This window comes from Hyalella azteca, unplaced genomic scaffold, assembly GCF_000764305.2.
Source record: "Hyalella azteca isolate HAZT.00-mixed unplaced genomic scaffold, Hazt_2.0.2 contig6341, whole genome shotgun sequence".
NCBI classification, from domain to species: Eukaryota; Metazoa; Arthropoda; class Malacostraca; order Amphipoda; family Hyalellidae; genus Hyalella; species Hyalella azteca.
In genome coordinates this window covers 327,790-348,485 of record NW_025936504.1, presented here as the reverse complement: position 1 = coordinate 348,485, position 20,696 = coordinate 327,790, and the positions used below count along the sequence as shown (strand labels likewise).

Genomic DNA, 20,696 nt, shown 5'->3' with positions numbered 1-20,696 from the left:
AATGTCGTATGGACCACGATTGCTACTGAACTACGATCTAAACTGAACTGCGGTCTCCATCGGACTGCGATCTCCAGCGGCCTGTGATCATCGGCCTGCGATCTCTACAGGACGCCGATCTCTGCCGGACTGCTATCTCTGCCGGACTGAGATCTTTGCCGGACTACGATCTCTACAGGATTGTAATTTCTACCGGACTGACATCTCTACAGGACTGTAATTTCTACCGGACTAATTTCTACCGGAAAAATTGTTCATCTCTACAGGACTGTAATTCCTACCGGACTGCGATTTCTACAGGACTGTAATTTCTACCGGACTGCCATCTCTACCGGAGTGCGATCTCAGCCGGACTACGATTTCTACAGGACTGCAATCTGCACCGGACTACTATTTCTTCTGGACGACGTTATCGTATGACTGCAATCTCGTACATTGGAAACGATTGCTAAAGAAATACGCGCAACTGATATGATTCCGGTGCTGCAGTAAAACCTGATCGATAAAATTGGTGCTCTCCAGACCGTAATTATTCTCAGAAGTAATGTCACATCTAAAGGTGAAACCACACATTATCAGGCAAGACAGTGGGACACATTTTCTCTTGGTTTCTGTGGTTTTTCTGTTTATTCATATTATCTTGTGTACTACTGATTTATGTTAAATTTCACCTCAATTTGACCGTTAGGGATGCCGATAAATGTCACAAAATCTCCCACAACGGATCATAAACGATTGAGTGCTAAATTTTAAAAAATTGCTTAATATAGGCGGGATTTATTAATATAAATAATATACAAGAATAAATTGTAAACTTTCCCTGTTTGCAAATAAGAATTTGCAAACAGGAATAAGAATAAGAAACAGTCTTCTACCAATTGGTTCTAAAATAATAGTATATAATATATTATTAAGATATCTAATGCTTTCATGACAATTATACTTGTATCTCAGTGTTGTAAACTTCAGCTGTATTGATTGTATAATTTGGATGCAACTGTAAATGTCCCGGAATTCAATGAATTTCTTGTTAGATTGCCCTGCTTCAAAACACTGTTTGTAGTGCAGTAAATAATGATAAATACGAGTAATTTATCTAAAGATAAGTTGTTGGTCATGATTTCTGCTAACTAGCAGCTAGGAGAGGGACTGCATTATTAGATCACAGCCATATGTGTACCAACGATTATATTCCAGTGTTGCGTATTGGGACACAAGTGTACCAAACTCACTATTTTACATAGTTTCCATAAAACACCTAAAACTCGAAATTTAGTTGGTAAAGTTTCTCTCTTAGAATATTTGTGTTCACACGAAAGGTTGATTGCAAAAGTTGTGCAATCCGGATACGCGGGGAACGTGTTAACGAAAACAGAATAAATTTGAAGAAGCAAAGCATTCTTTGAAAGTTATGGTAAACTAAATGCGAACAATTTAAATAACACTATATTTAATTGGCATAATAACCTTTGAATGCACCGAGCATGGAGGCCAAGAACTCATAAAACAGAAGTTATAATGAATGCTATTTATTTTTGTAAAAATTTTAAATATACAGTTTTTCTTCTAAAAAGATGTAAAAAATAAAATTAACCTCTTCTTTCAGAACGATGAACAATCAAGCTTTCCAGCAGAGCCTCTATTCAGTTCAAACGTTAGTATAATTATTTTAGACCCAGCGATAAATTTATAATTCATTCTTCTTTAATATCGTGCGCTTCTCAATGTCAATGCTGTCCAGTCAGCATCGTTGAAATTACAATTCGTCCCGAGCCTTACCAGCGTTCTTATCGTCCATTTTCTTCAATTCATCATCTTTATCTTCCAACTTTTCGTCAGATGAAGTATACGCGTACGTTTTTTCCTCATTTGACTCCACCACTTGTTCAGTTTCTGTCGCGGTTGGAGTTGCGTATTTTTCGATCGCGACCTCAGTTGAGTTGGAGACAGACTCAGGGAACAGGACCAAGTTTATCTTCAGTGGAAGCTGTCTCCAGAATTCTCGAAGCTGAATATATTTCAAATGATAAATATTTTTTGATACGATTTAAGCTTCGACGTCAATAACGAATGAGACTCTTCCAGCAAAAATCATGAAATTCTTGAAACCTAAATGTAGATTTCTTCATCTTGGTCATGTATGTATAACACAAATGAATGGAATTCATGAGTATTTTTTCATTATACTTATATGAGAAAAATTCTTCAGAATTACAATTATCTCATGCAACCGACTTTATATCTTTGAAATGAAAGCATTACAGTAGCAACCGCCTACAATGTTTCACCGAATGATTTAAATTTTTAAACAAATTTTCGCGCTCAATAATTCAAACCTCTTTCTTGGGGTCGGATTCATCCATCGCCGGACGCTCGTCGATGATGAACACATGAGGAGCATCGGGGGTGTAGGGTCGCCATTCAGCAGGATGACCGTCTGGTGTGGGGTTTCTAGGACAGAAATACGGGAGTTTTGGCAATCGTGGAAATTTATAACCGCTGTTCACCATTGCAAGCGATTAAAAAGTTTTAAAGGAAAGAATTGACTTAAAAGCAAGAACTAACGCCAGTGAAAGCTTTTGAATGTAATTGAAAATTGGCCGAATAATTTATACGTTGGATAACAAAATGATGGGTTAAAAATTTTCAGACATATTTTGAACTCGTTCAGTTGAAGGGGTAAGAGATAGAAAGATATAACAACAACAGCGAGGAATAGCCCACCCAGTAATGGCGAAGTTGGTCCACAAGTCGACCATGAGGTCTCTCATCGCAAGGTCTTCTGCCGACTTTAGCTCCTGTCCCAGCCATGGGTGATCAGAAGGACCCGAAAATAAGTAAATCAAGTCGTCGCCGTGATTCACGTCTGCGGTGAGTAAGCGAACACTGATATACTCGTATTTCAACAAGCAATTATCGAAAATAAATTTACACATAAACAAGAAAACAGAGAGTTTCTGGAAGGTTAAATCAGCAGGTGCAACGCTATAAGATATTACACTTTTTTACCAGCAACAGTAAATTGATATTTGTCTAGTAGATATTTGACGCGAATAAAGTTCTAATAAAGTAAATAAAAAAGTTAACACGCAAAGTCCGAAAAATGTTATATAATAGAAAGATTTCTTCCTTCACTTACAGCGGTTTTTTATAACGCTATCGAATAAGGAATTTTCGCGCGTCTTGGACAGGTAAGCGAACTCGTACACGAAGAGCTTCTTGCCCCTGTGCGGAGAGCCCGGGTCTGATGCGAGGTAGTGCGCCAGGGAGTCCGACGGGTACCACATCAAGCGGTCGCCCAACAACTGACGAGGTCAAGTAAGTAGATTTCATAATAAAATATCTAATATTATATCATTCTCAGAATATTTTTAATACTGATTATATGTTGACAGTTGCTTTATCATACATTCTTATATTTCGGTGAAGACTATTCAAACTGTAAAGATTGAGTTTGTCATTATAAAGGCCTAACTAAGTTAAGCCAGTGCCTTATAAAATTCGATTAATTCCACCAAAATAAATTGTTAGAATATTAATATTTACTGGATGAATTGACCTAAATAAGAATTATAATATAGAGAGTCCAAAAATATATAAGAATTATAATAAAGACCATAAATGCGGTAAAATTCTTTTATAAACATTCACGCTAAGCATTAATTGTGTGCCCTTAATTTACCGCTCATGTTTCTATATTTACAAACACAAGCCGAATACTTAGCAAAGATACTCACGGCAGTTAAGTCGTCGAGGGATTCTAACTCGAATTCCGCGTTGCCGACATAGCGGTCGAAAAGTTGGACGGTCAGGTTCAGGGGGGCGACATCACCTTCTCCCAAGTCAAGCTGCACAGGCGCTGCTTTTGAGAACTGGGACTTCAACTTCGACCGGAGTGCTTCATCGAGGAAGATCACTGTAGAAAGTACATTCCAGTATTTTCTCTGTGATTAGGAGAATTCATCTACGAAATCAAAAAACACTAATTGTCTATTCGACCTATGAATTCCAAATTTTTTCACTACTATTTGAGGTCAATAAAAAAATCAACTTATCGTATCTGATTGTGTATGAGACAGCGAAAGAAAATGGTAATTTTGCTAGAATTTATTTCAAAACAGTATTGAACTCATAATGGTTACTCTTCATACGTAGTTTTCTTGAACAAAATAAAATTAATTAATCTATTTTGCTAATTTTTCAACAACTATGTACAACCAAATTACATTTTTCGGACAATACATTCTCAGAGTCTTTCATAAAAACGCCATGAATGCTACTCAATACATGATAATAAATGATACAGCAGGTTACTTGCTTTTTGCCCAAATGGATCCTTCGTCTTTAGTGACACCCAACATTATGTCGATCTTCTTGCTGCGATGCTCCTTCACGAGCTGCAGCGGATCTTCCATCAGGAGGTTCTCATGCACGCGCGGGGCCATCAGAAAGGGGAAAGACCCGATTTTCTACGTGAAATCAAAAGAAAAGATACATGTTTTAAATTGAAGGTTATAATTCATGTATTGTATTTACGAAAATTTCGGGGTTTATGTCAATCTAAGCGAAATTATTGATAATTTTCAGTACCACAGGAGAGGTTATGGAAAACGAAGTTGAAACACAGTTTTCATAGTGTGATTATTGGCTAAGCAAACCATCAGACGAATCCAACATGGGAGTACATTCCTTCACAACCTTCTCAGTCAACCGTCTTAAAGTAATTCCATGATCAGCTGAATTTTGCACCTATTTCTTTAATTAGATTTTTGTATTCAGGAAAGTTCGTTACGCAAGTTACGACTGCAACTCACTTCAAAAGCTGCGTATAACTCCACAAGGGTTTGTGCAGGGGCGGCTTTAAGGCACTTGAGCACGGCCGAAGAAGGCAATTGGTCAACCAAGCAGCTCTCGTACAAAAAGGGATTATTTTCATCTCGAGTACACTTCATTTTTGGTTCAATATTACTGCTGGTGCCGCAGTCGAGGAGCTTGGCCATGTGGTAAGCGACCTCGCGGTGGTTGGGGGCTACAGCCCATGACGATATTGCGGTGCCGGACTGAATGATAGCGCGGTGGAAAAGTCCTGAAAGAGCAATCATGGTTGTAACAGTGTAAGTTTTGAAAAAAATAGATCATTCATGATGTTATTGTATATGAATGCTAGGTAATAATAAAGTGCAAAATCAGGAACTATGTTAACGTGCTCCATGTGCTCCAACAATTTAAGAACTGACATAAAATGTTATTGCCTAATGAACTAATAAAATTGCATGTTGTTAGGGTTTTATAGAGCAGTTTTTAATTCGTCAAGTATTTTATATTCAACAAGTATTTTTAGGTTTAGAGAAATCTGTATTTTACGTGCACGGGTTAGGAATGGCAGGCTTGTCATTGTTGTGCGGAACCGAGAAGGAGGGTATCGTGTGTGATCAGGGTAGCTAAGAATCTCTTGGAATGTAAATGTGTGTAAATAGGCGTAAAATCTTAGGCTGTAAACCATGGTGGAAATATATTTTGTGTTGGTCTAAAATTAGGATATTCAATTGTTTATTTATTTATTTGTATTTATTTATGAGTCCATTAGGTTACATTCGTTGATTAATTGTTGATGTAATTTCAGGAAAGCCTCAAGACTCGAGAGGTCAACACATAAGAATTACACCCTTCAATTAAGAAACTCACGTATGACTTGAGCCTTGGGGAGGGGAAGAAAAGGGGTTTGAAGGTAGACACGAGCCACAAATGAGCAAGAGTGTTTGGGTATAGCTGGCGTAAGGATTGAGCCCACAACAATGTAAATAAAGTCGGCATTGAAGAATTACATGTAATTGATCTTTATATCGTCACCTAATGAAGCGTGGGACAGCATCTGCAGATGCACAGAAGCGCCTCCTGCGCTCTCGCCGAATATGGTGATCTGCAGAGGGTTGCCTTTGAAGCTGGGCGCGTTCCTCTGCACCCAGCTGAGCGCCGCTGTTTGGTCCAGGATGCCCATGTTACCTGGCGCTACGTCGTCTTCAGTGGATAAGAAACCTGAAAAAAGTGAATTTATGGTTAATCAAAGAAGTTTCAATCCCTATGCAATTATCATATCACTTTTAAACTTTGCGAGCGATTTGAAAGACGGAAAAGTCATTTACATCAATGAGTAGTTCGTTAACGTGTTTGACTAACGTACAAATAAATTTAAGCGAAAATTATAAATATATTTAAAATTTGGGAAACAATGAGAAATCTTAAATTTCATCATCCGACTAAGAATGAAAAATTGTTACTTATAGCAAGATTTGGCTAAGCTGGGTAAACTTAGGTTCCTTTGATTTCTCCATACCTAATGTGGAGAGCCGATACTGGATGACCACCAGGACGATGTCTTTGCTCATGAGAGCGTACGGCTGATACTCGGATGCGCGTCCACATATGTAACCACCTCCGTGTATGAAAACCATGACCGGCAGTAGTGAACTATCGTTTTCCTGTAGGAGAATTAAGTGCGTGTAGGAGAATTAAGTGGAGAATTAAGTGCGTCAATGGAGGCTAACCAGATCAATTGTGAACCGGCGAGTTTCACAAAAATTTTCCCTTGAAAAATTTATTTCAAGCTAACAATTACCCTGGACGGATCCTTTATCTATATCTATGCACTGGACATGGTTTTGTTAAACAAAAGTCGAAACGTTAGTCACGCTCCCATGATGCGCCACATACATTTGGCATTGGCGAAAAAACGTTAAGGAAGAGACAGTCTTCATCCCCAATGTAATTGATTCTTCCTTCGGCAAGCATCGCCATCATGTCCAGCTGGGGGCAAGCCGGAGGATCCTTCTCTGCAACCAGGACTCCTTGCCAGCCTTCCGCATCCTGGGGCGGCTGCAATTTAAATCCGTATTATTTATGGAGAACTGATTCAGAAGTATTATACACACAGTGATGAAAATAAAAATTAGTTTAATTCATTTGATTCAACGGTTATCATTCGTACATTTATCACATTATTTTTGGGCGACTGATGTAGCATTAGGCAATTGTTTGAAATGTTTACATGCAATGAATCAGATAGTTAAGATTTAAGAATTACGAAAATAATAGTTTCTATAATAATTTGTTAAATGTCCCCGACAGAAATTTTTCACCGATGTCTGAAATCAGGATTGTTTAATAATGTTCGCACAAACTTCCATAAATGGGATCGTGTGGAAACACATTGAATTTCGGACAGAAGAAAGTATCCTTCTTCTCACATATCCAACGTACCTCAAACCTCAGGTCCTCAACGGGAGGTTTAGCGTAAGGGATTCCTCGGAACGAGTAGAATTCTTTGCCATTTGAAGCGCTCTCTTTGTAGCCCCGGATTTGGCCCTGAGCTACAGTCACGAGCGTTGGGTCAAATGGAGGAATGTCTGAAGATACAATTCCATCATCAGCTTCTTCAGACAAATCATCACAATTCACCAGTAACGCCGTGGCAATCAACAAAGTTATCACTGCTAACAGCGATATGCAGGGAAACTTTATCATTTTTTCCATCTTCTGTGCAGTAAAAAATGTTTGAAAACAGTTAATAAGTGGATGTTATGTCAGTGGTATATCCAACATAGGAAAAGCCCTACTGACAGTCGCTACGGGACTCGTTCCCAATAGGCGCTATTTAACCCATCTATTTTGCAGAATGAACACTCTGTAAACACTTGGTTACTGCTCTCTAATTTGGACGCATTGACCACCTTTTTGCTTAAAAATATAAGATTAAACGAATTAAGACGAAAGTATCCTTGATGAAGGAGTCCTTGGAACATACATGTTTCTAGAGCCAAATGCATCAGCGCCTACAACCCCCCCACATACGATGGCCCAACATACAACATAATTTTTTAATGGTCAGTCAACGAACTGAAAGTAAGAGTGTTGTGTGCTCATATCACCTTCTATTGCGGGTCTGTGCACTGCGTCGGTTGAGACAAAATGAACAGCCAAATTTTCTTATGAGATGATCGATTTGCTGTAGTGCCCGTACGATGTGATAGCACTGAGAATGCCAAGCTCCTTATCAATTCAAATTTCTAGTTCATGCAATCAATATGTTCAGGCTTTATGATCTATCATTCTTTGTAAGCAAATTTCATAGGTTCATGAACAACCCATACAGAACAATCTATAAATGTACCTTTGCCTATTAAGAGCTCATGCATCTCTCAGCATTGCTCTGATGGATTAGTTTATTTGTTATTCTTAATGCATAGTAGCTTTAATAGGTTCGAGCGTTCTAAGTTTTTTAGATTCAAGCGTTGCCTGAGGAAAAAACGGCCCGGGAAAAAATTTACGCGGACACTTACAATTCACTATCAAAACATTAGGTATAAAATTATAAATGAGGGTATAAATTACCCTTCTTGATAATATTACGCCTTGCCATAAAATGCAGCCTGAAACTCTCTAAATCGAGAATTATTGAGAACTGTCATTAATGGAGCACCAATCGGCGAGTATAAATAGCGGATTTGATTTCAGATCTTTGTTTCTATGCACTGAGTCCAAGGGATTGCTGCCAGCCTAGTGGCGTAAACACTACAATGTAAGCGGGTTTTTCTCAAGGATTTCTCGATGATAATGAGTACACTTGTGAGCTTATCTTCTTAATTATCAGAAAATCATGGCTATTCTTATCGAGCGCTGTCCATCAAAGAGCAACAGAAGTGCAACAGAAGCGATGCTTGAGACGAAGCGATGTTACTGAATAGTATTGAGAGGAGGCAATTGTAATTCTGCTCATATCTCTTTGGTAAAAAAATGTATAATCTTATACTCTAGTGCAGGACTGCGATCGTGATACAAGTCAGCCTCAACTGCTTCACTTCACGATGACATTTTACAGCACAAAAGTTCTTTAGTTTGAAACATTGTCATGTGAACATAAAGCTCGAATAGCGTACCAGGATCGCGTTGAAAGTATCGAAATAAAACAAAAATGCGAACAAAAAGCTAGATGTTCGTGTCAGGATCCCGTAGAAAGTAACGAAATAAAACGAAAATGCGAACAAAAAGCTAGTCGTTTGTGTCAGGATCCCGTAGAAAGTAACGAAATAAAACAAAAATTTGAACAAAAAGCTAGTTGTGCGTGTCAGGATCCCGTAGAAAGTAACGAAATAAAACAAAAATGCGAACAAAAAGCTAGTCGTGCGTGTCAGGATCCCGTAGAAAGTAGCGTAAGCAAACAAAAATGCTGCAAGTCACTGCCCCCAAGTGCAGACAGCCGAGCTACCGACGCAGCAGCTAGTGAACGGCTGTCCCGTCACCGGCACCGTGAGAGTCCTGTCATGCAGACAGCCGTATATCTTATCAATGCTTCTATCAACTATCATTAGTGTACTTACAATGAGAGTTCGTATGCATTTAATTATTTTATTTCCAGTTCAAATCTTTTTGTGTTTTCGAACGCGCTGGTACAACGTAATTAAAGCTAATTGAAAGTAATTGTGAACTAATTTAGATCGTTTGAAGAACATTTCGCATGGTTGCGGGAAAGTTTGTGGGCATGTCTAAAGTTTGAATTTTTGTTACAGTGTAAGCAGGTTAATTCATAATATCCTAATCGTAAAATTTGCGGAGATCAGCTCCTTTATCAGCACCTAAATGTAAAGAAAATACGTATAATTGAGAGAGAAAGGACAAAATGGTTGTTAGGTCTTATGATTCCAATATTCACTGTTGAAGGATTAAACTCCCGACAAAAAATTTGAACAATTTCGTATTGATTGTGCCTACATTCTATAAGTTTTTGAGGTGACGAGAGAGCTAGTGTAGAAGTTTTTTTCTAATTACGATTTTGTTTCATTTTTTGGGTGCATTTTTTTTTCTTCTGAATCCTCGGCAAACTTTCAAATTAAAATAACTAATAATTTAATTATTATTTGTACGGATACTTACATACTAAGATTTAAACGCATTAACTTCTACGTTTTTTTTTTAATTCATGGCAAACTTTCATATTAAACTAAATAATAATGTATTAATAATTGTACAGATATTTACTTTCAAAGATTTAAACTTATAAACGGCGATAAGTTCATTCATTCAACCATATTGAAATTCTTCTTGTTATAATAGCGGTTCACTTTATATTTTCCTCACAAATTGTTCTAATTGGAGGTAATTAGGGCTGCGAATTCAATGGAAGATTGTCTGTGGCGTTCGTATATAAAATAAATAACACAGCAATTAAAGTTCCATAAACTAAGCCAAAATGGTTCCGGGTCAATATAATAGTTAAATTTTAAAAGAAAAATTATAGCTTACTGTTGAAATCCGAGATGATGTTGCTCAAACTGAACTGCAAACCTCGATTTAGTTCCGGATCAGATTTCAGAAGAACGAATTTGCATTTAAAAAAAGTATGCATGAACTACATAAACAAAAATAACCTTTTGTTTCGTGAACCATATTAAGTTCCCGTAGAAAATCTACAGAAAAAAGTATAAATTTTTTAAATAAAATATGGCAGACTATAAATTTTTGAATTTTTCAATGTAAATGAACTATAAAAAAACCCAAGTCATTTCTAGCTTGGTTCGAGCTTTAGGTAGGCGCCTTCATACTTCCAACAAAGCTGAAACTAATGACATTTTCGCAACTTTGGGAGAACTGTGCAAGGATTTTTTTGGTGCTTGTTTATTTTTGGCTTCTAAGCCATGGCATTAAAGCCGTTGCCCTCGGAAGTTTTAATGTCGCGCTCATGTAGGGGTAGACTCTGCCAAGTCAAGGAGACACGGACGCGAATATCGTAATTCTTAATTACTGCTAAATAATAGTAATACTGAGATAACTACTGTTAATTTTATTATATTTTTTAATGTGAATGCGACAAGTTAAATTCAAATTATTCATACCTCCGCGAGAGGAATGAAATATCCTGACCTTCAAATAAATAAGTTTCAATTATTTACATACGTATATAGGATTACTATCTAGAAGCAACTGGGAATCTTTCAAATGGCCTGAGTGGAAAAAATATAACTTTGTACTTACTGCAGTGAGTGACAGAGAGCGTATTTTCTCGTCGACGAAAACGTGAAGTCACGGACGGACAGACGCGGACAGACATGGCGAGCACAATAGTGCATTTTTTCTATAAATGAGAAAATGCGATAAATATAGATAAAATTTAGCAATGTGAAAATAAACCGAAACAAGCATGATTTTTGGATAATTCTTTCATAACATTTGACCATTCAGTAGTTACAATTATTGAATAATGCCAAAAGAATTAAATTATTTGTGCCATGTACAATTTTAACTGATGAAAGATTTCAGGAATTTGCGGTGAAATTGACCTCTTTTTAAATAAGAAAGCAAAAAACATTGGCATAAATCAAGCTTCAAATTTACAAAATTCCTTTGCTCGTCAAGGTTGATGATGATATAAGCAAAACGTTGTAGCAGCAGCGTTGAGAGTTTACATAGGAGGGAAATAAAGTGGAAATCCGTGAAAATGCGTTTAGTTGAAAAAAAAATTTCCAACCACGTCCAATTTAACAAAAAACAAAGGTTCTATTTCTCAAGGTAATGCGCAATGTTCTGAGCATTTATTGAAAAATTACAGAAGCTCTTGAGTGAACCGGGCAGGAGCAAAATAATACAATTCTATATAAATTAATGTCGGTCATATTTATTTCTTTGTTTCTTCAGCGTTCCTCACAGAGGATTCTCGTACACTTACGAACATCTCTAGCGTTTAAATTACAAAATAAAGCTGTTAAAATTTTAACGGTAATTGAGTACTTATATTTGAGGAAAAATGGTGAAGGTAAAAGTTTTAAATTACAATTCATCCCTAGTTTTCTCGGCTTTCGATTCCTCGTGTCTCGCCAATTCATCATCAGGCTTTTCTGATGGAGCTTCTGTCGGCTCCTGATCGTTACTTGCCGGCACCGTTTGTGGAGTATCATTTTTCGTTGTGATTGACGATTCGATATTTTCGGTCACAACTTCTGTCTCCTGATCGTTACTTGCTGGCACCTTTTGAAGCGTTTCAGTTTCCTTTGTGATTGACGATTCGAAATTTTCGGTGACAACTTCTGTCGGCTCCTGATCGTTACTTTCCTGCACCTTCCGTAGCGTTTCAGTTTCCTTTGTGATTGACGATTCGAAATTTTCGGTCACAACTTCTGTCTCCTGTTCATTACTTGCCGGCGCCATTTGTAGCGTTGCAGTTTCTGTCGTGTTTGGTGAGTCGACGCTTTCGGTCACAACCTCCGTCAAGTTTGTTACGGAATCGGGAAACAGAACTAAGTTCATCCTTAACGGCAGCTGTCGCCAAAATTCACGTAGCTGAAAGTCACAAAAAATCTTAGCCACTGAACATTTTTTTGTGCACAGCAGCATAATCAGCCGTGAGCAGTTGCTGTTAAGAAATAAATTTGTTTATCACATTTTGCGAAGCATATTGTTGATACTTTTTCAGAATCACATTACAGATTGCTAATATTCAGAGGTACAACAATTGAACTCTGCTTCAATAAATTTCATGGGGTAAATATCTGTAAAATCATTCACTAGCTATCTGGTGTAAAAGGTGGGACAGCAGATTTTGAAACCTGCAGTTACACACATCTTTCACCGATAGTTTTTTTTCGTTTTCTACTTTATTTTCGTGCACTGTTTTATTTATCTTCTCTAAATATTATCTTTATTATTTTTTAATCTCCAATGAAAAATGAGAATGAAATGGAAAATGAAATAGGTTCCAAAAATGATACTACCCAATTCAAACCTCTTTCTTGGGGTCGGATTCATCCATCGCTGGAATCTGGTCGATGACGAGATGATGAGGAGCGTCGGGGGTATAGGGTCGCCATTCAACAGGGTGGCCGTCGGGTGTCGGGTTTCTAGGACAGAAATATGGCAGTTAAAGGAAACTTGCATAATTATTGATTGCGACAATTTTTCTCCTAAAAACGGATTTATACTTTGTTCTAATTAACAAAAATTTTGGAGCTTGAACGTCGTGCTAAATTAGTATACTCAGCTAAAAGTTCATAGACATTGCGGCATATCATTACAATAGTGCTGTAAAAATAAATAAGTAGGTAATAGTCATTTTTATTAGCAGTTGTCAATAATCGAACATAAACATTAGCATATGCTGCTATAATACCTGCAACATTATAATAAAAAAAAATGCATCAATAACCTACCCAGTAATAGCAAAGTTGGTCCACATGTCGACCATAAGGTCTCTCATCTCGAGGTCCTCGGCAGACGTCAGGGCGGGTCCCAGCCACGGGTGATCAGAGGGGCCAGAGAACAAGTATATCAAGTCCTCGGTGTGATGCACGTCTGCGGTCCAAATTATTATATATGCACTCATTGGTTTTCAATTATTAAATATCTCAGCAGAATATGTACAATCCATCATAACGTCAATTGAATGTGCTCATCCGATTTTATAACTTTCAGATCATATTCAAGCTTAATTTTTTATTGCAAACATTTTGTGAGCATGCGAACTTTCAACAATTAGATTTTAAGTTTATTTTCTTTATTGTGTCATAGACTTCATAGCTGAATGCTGAACCTGGTCAAAGTTTAACAGTCTTTCTCTTTCGACTTACAGCGCTTCTTTATGCCCTTGTCGTATATAGAATCGCCGCGCGTCTTGGACAGGTAAGCGAACTCGTACACGAAGAGCTTCTTGCCCCTGCGCGGAGAGACCGGGTCTGATGCGAGGTAGTGCGCCAGTGAGTCTGACGGGTACCACATCAAGCGGTCGCCCAACAACTGACAACATTCCAATTTCAACCAGCAATCATAATACTCGTACCGATTGAAACATTTGCGAAGAAATAATTTAAGTATAAACCCTATAAATTATATCAGTATATTTCATTATAAACTATTTCATAGCATCTCTGAGAAGATTTATAAAAGGGGCAGATTCAATGTAGAAAACTTCACGTCGCTCTCGATGCGAAGTCTGGAAATTATTGTCATTCAAAGCTATGGTAATCGGCTCCGTTATCGTGAAAATTACTTGTCTCCTATACTCCAGTCTGCTCTGGCTGAAAATTCATAAATTGCTACTCAGATATAATAAGTGTTAGACATGATTCTCACGGCAGTCAGGTTGTCAAGGGAACCAATCTCGAAGTCCGCGTTGCCGACATAGCGGTCGAAAAGTTTGATGGTCAGGTTCAGGGGGGCGACGTCACCTTCTCCCAAGTCCAGCAACACTGGAGCAGCCCCAGTGAACTGGAACCTCAACTTCGACCGAAGTGCTTCGTTGAGAAATATTGCTGTAAGACAAATGGAAGTGTCAAGCTGATAAGTATGTTGTGCAATTCCAGATATTTCATAAGAGTATTATGTTCAAGTTATTGTCAATGGTGTTGATATGGAATAGGTTTTTAAATTTTGTATCATTATTCTTTTATGATATTTGTATCAGGAACTGAATTAAATCCATCATTTAATTATTTTTTACAAAAAAAACATGAACCATACTGCAGATGCATGATTAGAGGTGACCCAGTACAAAACAATAATCAAAATGTATGAATCCTTTATCAAAGTTAGATGGCGACAATTTTGTAAAAATCATTATTTGCATTCTTATATAAATGACACTTGCATTTTGACCAGATGGATCCTTCATCTTTAGTGACGCCCAACATGATGTCGATCTTCTTGCTGCGATGCTCCTTCACGAGCTGCAGCGGGTCCTTCATCAGGAGGTTCTCATCCACGCGCGGGGCCATCATTAAAGGGAACGATCCGACTTGCTGGGCAAAAGATAAGAAAATGAATTATCAGAATGGTTCAAGATACATATGCATTCCATCAGTTACTTTCGAATAAACCACGGGCATAATAGGACGCAAAAAAGGTTTCACGGAAATCGGTGAGCGTTGCGTACTGGATGCTTAAAATTATTGTGCCCACCTACTGGAGCAAGATAAAAATCCACCGAGTTACTGCACTAATTTGCATTCTGGATGCATCAAAAATAGATAATATATAATCAAATTCCTAAAATCGATTTAAGTTATATATCATTAAACATGTGTATGTTTCATGAGACATATATCAGTGAAGTCATGCACTCTTCTGAACGTCAGTTTGAGTCCAGTACCCATCAAGCTCTGTAAATTTACTTCAATTCCAAATGCGACCAGAACTCACCCAGAAAACGGAGCTCAATTCTACCAGTAATTGTGCAGGGGCAGCTTTGAGGCACTTGATCACGGCTGAAGACGGCAGTTGGTCAACCAAGCAGCTCTCGTACAGGAAGGGATCATTTTCGTCTAGAGTACAGTTCATTTTTGGTTCAATATTACTGCTGGTGCCGCAGTCGAGGAGCTTGGCCATGTGGTAAGCGACCTCGCGATGGTTGGGGGCTACAGCCCATGACGATATTGCGGTGCCGGACTGAATGATTGCGCGGTGGAAGAACCCTGAATTAAGAAATCATTTTTTCAGCATAGTGTAAGTTTCCACGAAACATGAAATACAGTTTTTAAACATCCATGGTAGCTACTAAAAGACGGCTAAATTAATTTCCACGTTAACGTGCGACAGTTTCTCAAAGGATTATACAATATATACGTATATCTGTGAACTAATATATGTACGTCTTCGTTGCCTGACTGAAGTAACACAACTGCATTATAGTAAAATATTTTCTTCTAACTGCACTTCATCGTCACCTAATGAAGCGTGGGACAGCATCTGCAGATGCACAGAAGCGCCTCCTGCGCTCTCGCCGAATATGGTGATCTGCAGAGGGTTGCCTTTGAAGCTGGGCGCGTTCCTCTGCACCCAGCTGAGCGCCGCTATTTGGTCCAGGATGCCCATGTTGCCTGGCGCTACGTCGTCTTCAGTCGATAAGAAGCCTGAAGGAGATACGCCGCTATTAGCTCCTTTCAAATGCCCAACAACTAATATCATAATACGTAACTTCGGCAAGCCTCAAAAGAAACTAAATAAAATGCTTCAAAAATATAATGAAAAAAAGCTAATTCTGGTAAGCCCATACTACTATGAATATTTTTGACGCAAAGGTTTCCATTTACTTCATATTTTTCAAAGATTTACAGCTAATAGCTGGGTGTACATTGATTTTAAAAGAAAATAAGTAATAATATCACTCGTTTGCTTGAATCGCAAATTCACTAAAAACTTAATAGCAAAGAAAACTCCACAAAAATTCGTAGTATCTTTAACGAAAACGTTTCGGAGTCCGGCTCCATCGTCAGTTCGAAAATTCTAGAACACAGATAAATCAGTGATTAGTACAGTCAAGAATACAACTAAAATCCTAAGCTGCAAAACCTACCTATTTACAATGTCAAGCGGGTAAGATCTAAAAGCTAAATTCAAACTAGGCCTCTGTTAAAAAATATACAATGATTCTAAAATGCGCAAATCAGAAACACCGGAACTGGAAGCTAAAACTTTGAAGTCACTGTCAGAAACTGGAGCATCGCACTGCTCGGCGTGAACCCGCACAGCCGAATGAGGTGGGTGCGACAGTAAGTTACCAGTTCTACAACTCCTGCCTCTATGTTCTGCGAAACTGAAATTCATTAAAAGAAAATTATTTACTTTCTACAAAATTGTGCTTTCTTGATCATGCATTTTTCCTCAGGTTTTCTCTACCTAAAGTCGAGACACGATACTGGATGACCACCAGAACGATGTCTTTGCTCATGAGAGCGTACGGCTGATACTCGGATGCTCGTCCATATTGGTATCCACCACCATGGATGTAAACCATTACCGGGAGCAGTGAGCTGTCATTTACCTACAACAGTAGAAGACGGACGTAGATTTATTGACAATATCATCGTTGTTAATTAAATAATTTTCACTATAATTTCATTTCATGAACCTTTATGTCAAACATAAAACCTTTCAATAACTTCAGCCGTAAGGAAAATATCCTGGCTTCTATACACAATTCTTGAATGTCTAAACTATGTTTCCTTAGCAGATATTTCGAATCAAGCCGAAAGCTACAGTGGGGGGAAATAAATATTCGTACACTTGAAAAATCGTATTTTAATGTATGTAAGTACACAAACTGAACAGGAGAAGTGATTTATATTATGTATAGAGGCGCATTGTATTCAAAAATAGCATCAATTCCGAATATGGTGATCTGCAGAGGGTTGCCTTTGAAGCTGGGCGCGTTCCTCTGCACCCAGCTGAGCGCCGCTGTTTGGTCCAGGATGCCCATGTTACCTGGCGCTACGTCGTCTTCAGTGGATAAGAAACCTGAAAAAAGTGAATTTATGGTTAATCAAAGAAGTTTCAATCCCTATGCAATTATCATATCACTTTTAAACTTTGCGAGCGATTTGAAAGACGGAAAAGTCATTTACATCAATGAGTAGTTCGTTAACGTGTTTGACTAACGTACAAATAAATTTAAGCGAAAATTATAAATATATTTAAAATTTGGGAAACAATGAGAAATCTTAAATTTCATCATCCGACTAAGAATGAAAAATTGTTACTTATAGCAAGATTTGGCTAAGCTGGGTAAACTTAGGTTCCTTTGATTTCTCCATACCTAATGTGGAGAGCCGATACTGGATGACCACCAGGACGATGTCTTTGCTCATGAGAGCGTACGGCTGATACTCGGATGCGCGTCCACATATGTAACCACCTCCGTGTATGAAAACCATGACCGGCAGTAGTGAACTATCGTTTTCCTGTAGGAGAATTAAGTGCGTGTAGGAGAATTAAGTGGAGAATTAAGTGCGTCAATGGAGGCTAACCAGATCAATTGTGAACCGGCGAGTTTCACAAAAATTTTCCCTTGAAAAATTTATTTCAAGCTAACAATTACCCTGGACGGATCCTTTATCTATATCTATGCACTGGACATGGTTTTGTTAAACAAAAGTCGAAACGTTAGTCACGCTCCCATGATGCGCCACATACATTTGGCATTGGCGAAAAAACGTTAAGGAAGAGACAGTCTTCATCCCCAATGTAATTGATTCTTCCTTCGGCAAGCATCGCCATCATGTCCAGCTGGGGGCAAGCCGGAGGATCCTTCTCTGCAACGAGGACTCCTTGCCAGCCTTCTGCATCCTGGGGCGGCTGCAATTTAATTCCGTATTATTATGAGGTGGACGTTCCGGTAAACTGAAATTCAATTTAATCTTCAGGTAAATGCTTTTATTGAGTAAAGAAATTTCATTGCATATTCCACTGTTACCACATATAAGTTTCAGGAGGATAGAATTGATTTAATAATAATATTTATCATATAAGAAATGTGAATGTATTAACAAACGCACAGTAAAAAAAATTATTGTAAGAATTATGACATTTTAGTAAAGACTATTTTATAATTGTTGGATAGGAAAGTAAGCTTCTAATCGTAGAATGAACGTTATTCGCTGATTCACATCATTAGAACTATTATGCTAACATTATAAGTTGCAAATTGGTTAGCTGTTATACGCTATAGTTACTAGGGTACAAAATTTCAGTTTTCGAACATGTTTCAGCACACGTGATAGTTTATTGTCATACCTCAAACCTCAAGTCATCAACGGGGGATTTTGCATAAGGGATTCCTCGGAACGAGTAGAATTCTTTCCCATATGAAGCGATCTCTTTGTTGCCCCGAATTTGGCCCTGAGCTACAGTCACGAGCGTTGGGTCAAATGGAGGAATGTCAGGAGTTTCAGTTGCAATACCAGTTTCTTCGATCAATTCTTCGCAATTAATGTGGATCGCCAGGGAAATCAATAAAACTATCACTGCAGTTCTAGATTTTGAGGTGAATTTAAGAAAGTTCTTCGACATCTTGAGGAAATTTGCTGCGAAATAATAATGTTTCACGTATCAGTTTTCAATAAAATAATTCATAAACTAATTATTTCAAACTACAATTTTAGTTACAAGTACCCTCGATTCATTTAAGATTAATCTAGAACAATAATCGACCCTCATTTTCAGAATTATTCTGAATAACTCTATATTTATTTGTTTATTCGCTTTGTATAAAAAGATTTGAAACCAGTTTATTCGTGCTAATTTTCCCCATTTTATTTCAATATATATTTATTTAACTTTTGGCGAGTTACGAAACAGATTAGGCAATTATTCGTAGTAATTTTGTGTGAAAAAGTTAATCGGCTTACTTTCCAAACAAAAAAAATCAATTAATAATGTCACTAGATTGCTTTAATCGCAGATTCACTAGAAATTTAAAAGCGAAGAAACCACCACAAAAATTCAGCATATCTCTTTTGAAAACGTTTCGGAGACCAGCTACATCGTCAGTTCGATAAATCTAGAACACAAATAAAGTAAGAAAATTAATAAAGTTTGGAGTAAAAAAAAATACAGTTAAAACCTAAATTTACAGACAAAGGGCAGAATAATAAAGTAAGTGCCTATCTATTCACAATTTCTAATGGCATCAGTTAGTTTTTGTTCTTCTAGATATAGGCAGCAGTTAGTTTTGTTCTTTTTTAGTTTTTGTTCTTTTAGATTCAAGTTAAACGGGCTTCAAACACTATTAAACCACGGCTTCCGTATTTGCTCGACTTTCCATGCCATGCATTCTGAATTTGAATTTATGCCCAATATCTTCTCGCTTAATGGATTTCCTTCTGGTTTGGTGTTTACCCAGATTAAGAAATTCATGTCTAAGCGATACAGTGAAGTTGTTCCCGAGCCTGATAGTAGAAACGTTGTTTCCTGTTCTCTTCAATACATTACTATTTTACAGCATACTTTACTGTTTACTGTTCTCTTCCGAAGTTATGTCAAGAGAATTAAAAAATTTGTTTATGAAATACTTTCCGGACATTAATATTCGAATCTTACTGGTGAATAATTTCAAAATAGGTTCGTTTTTCAGGTACAAAGATATCCTTCTCACAAGCGATCGTCCCTAGTTTATAAATTTAGTTGTGTACGATGTGCATCTGCGTACGTTGGGATGACGGCACGCAACTTTTACACTAGGGTTGCTGAGCATAGAGGGAGGAGTTATAGGACTGGGCAGTTACTATCGCGCCCTCCTCATTCGGCTGTGCGCACTCACGCCGAACAGTGCAACGTTCCAGTGTCCGACACTGACTTTAGGGTTTTAGCTTATAGTTCTGGTGCTTCCGATCTGAGTACTCTGGAATCATTGTATATTTTTAAAGAGAAGCCTAGTTTAAATGCTGCCTATATAGTTCTTATCCATTAGAAATTGTGAATAGATAGGTACTTACTGTATTATTCTGCACTTTGTCTGTAAATTTATGTTTATTATTATTATTATTATTATTCCACGAAGAGATTGTCGTTACGTCTCGTTCAGATCGAACTTCGAGGGCACGTTACAAGCGGCTAAAAAACACAAGATGATAAAAACAGATGACATCTATGCTAAAACAGAGGACATATGCCAAGACTGATGACGTCTATACTAGAACAAATAACAACTATGCTAAACCAGTAATATCCATGATAAATTAGATAACGGCTAGGCCTAAGATTCAAAGGCTCTACGGAAAATATTACTCAAAAAATCCGTGGAATCTAGGTCGAACGAAGTCTAGCATCACAGGGCTTGCATCAGCCAAGTAGGGAGTTGATAGCCAAGGGTGGAAAAAAGAACTGAGCCGGAAAACGAACTGCACTCGTGCATAGTGAACACTTAGACACAATATTCACTGTAA

At 37.7% G+C, this 20,696-nt stretch overlaps 1 protein-coding gene across 2 annotated transcripts; it reads right to left on the bottom strand.

Moving 5' to 3' along the window:
- Positions 1 to 887: 887 nt before the first annotated feature.
- On the bottom strand, positions 888 to 18,838 carry LOC108668490 (esterase E4-like). 2 transcript variants are annotated; one of them, XM_018155729.2, is made up of 12 exons: positions 18,691 to 18,838; positions 7,258 to 7,401; positions 6,712 to 6,873; positions 6,335 to 6,479; positions 5,851 to 6,036; positions 4,815 to 5,086; positions 4,319 to 4,469; positions 3,738 to 3,916; positions 3,140 to 3,305; positions 2,725 to 2,866; positions 2,337 to 2,451; positions 888 to 2,008 (listed from the first exon to the last, which is right to left on the bottom strand). In XM_018155729.2, exons 1-12 carry the CDS (start codon positions 18,820 to 18,822, stop codon positions 1,757 to 1,759), a joined length of 2,046 nt encoding a protein of 681 aa, XP_018011218.2. In that variant the 5' UTR covers positions 18,823 to 18,838; the 3' UTR covers positions 888 to 1,756. The 2 variants fall into 2 exon arrangements, with proteins under 2 accessions (XP_018011218.2, XP_047736763.1); XM_047880807.1 differs by lacking the exons at positions 888 to 2,008; positions 2,337 to 2,451; positions 2,725 to 2,866; ... (6 more) ...; positions 6,712 to 6,873; positions 7,258 to 7,401 and adding exons at positions 11,644 to 12,327; positions 12,770 to 12,884; positions 13,194 to 13,335; ... (5 more) ...; positions 17,570 to 17,714; positions 17,947 to 18,108 and having other exon boundaries at positions 18,547 to 18,838.
- Positions 18,839 to 20,696: the final 1,858 nt, after the last annotated feature.

Bases quoted from the DNA above. Each gene is read 5' to 3' on its own strand.
- LOC108668490 (XM_047880807.1), bottom strand. From the start codon at position 18,822: ATGTCGAAGAACTTTCTTAAATTCACCTCAAAATCTAGAACTGCAGTG. The intron at 13,336-13,610 runs GTAAGTCGAAAG...TTTGGACCGCAG, and splicing joins CAAGGGCATAAAGAAGCGCT to ACGTGCATCACACCGAGGAC. The intron at 12,328-12,769 runs GTTTGAATTGGG...TGTGACTTTCAG, and splicing joins AATCCGACCCCAAGAAAGAG to CTACGTGAATTTTGGCGACA.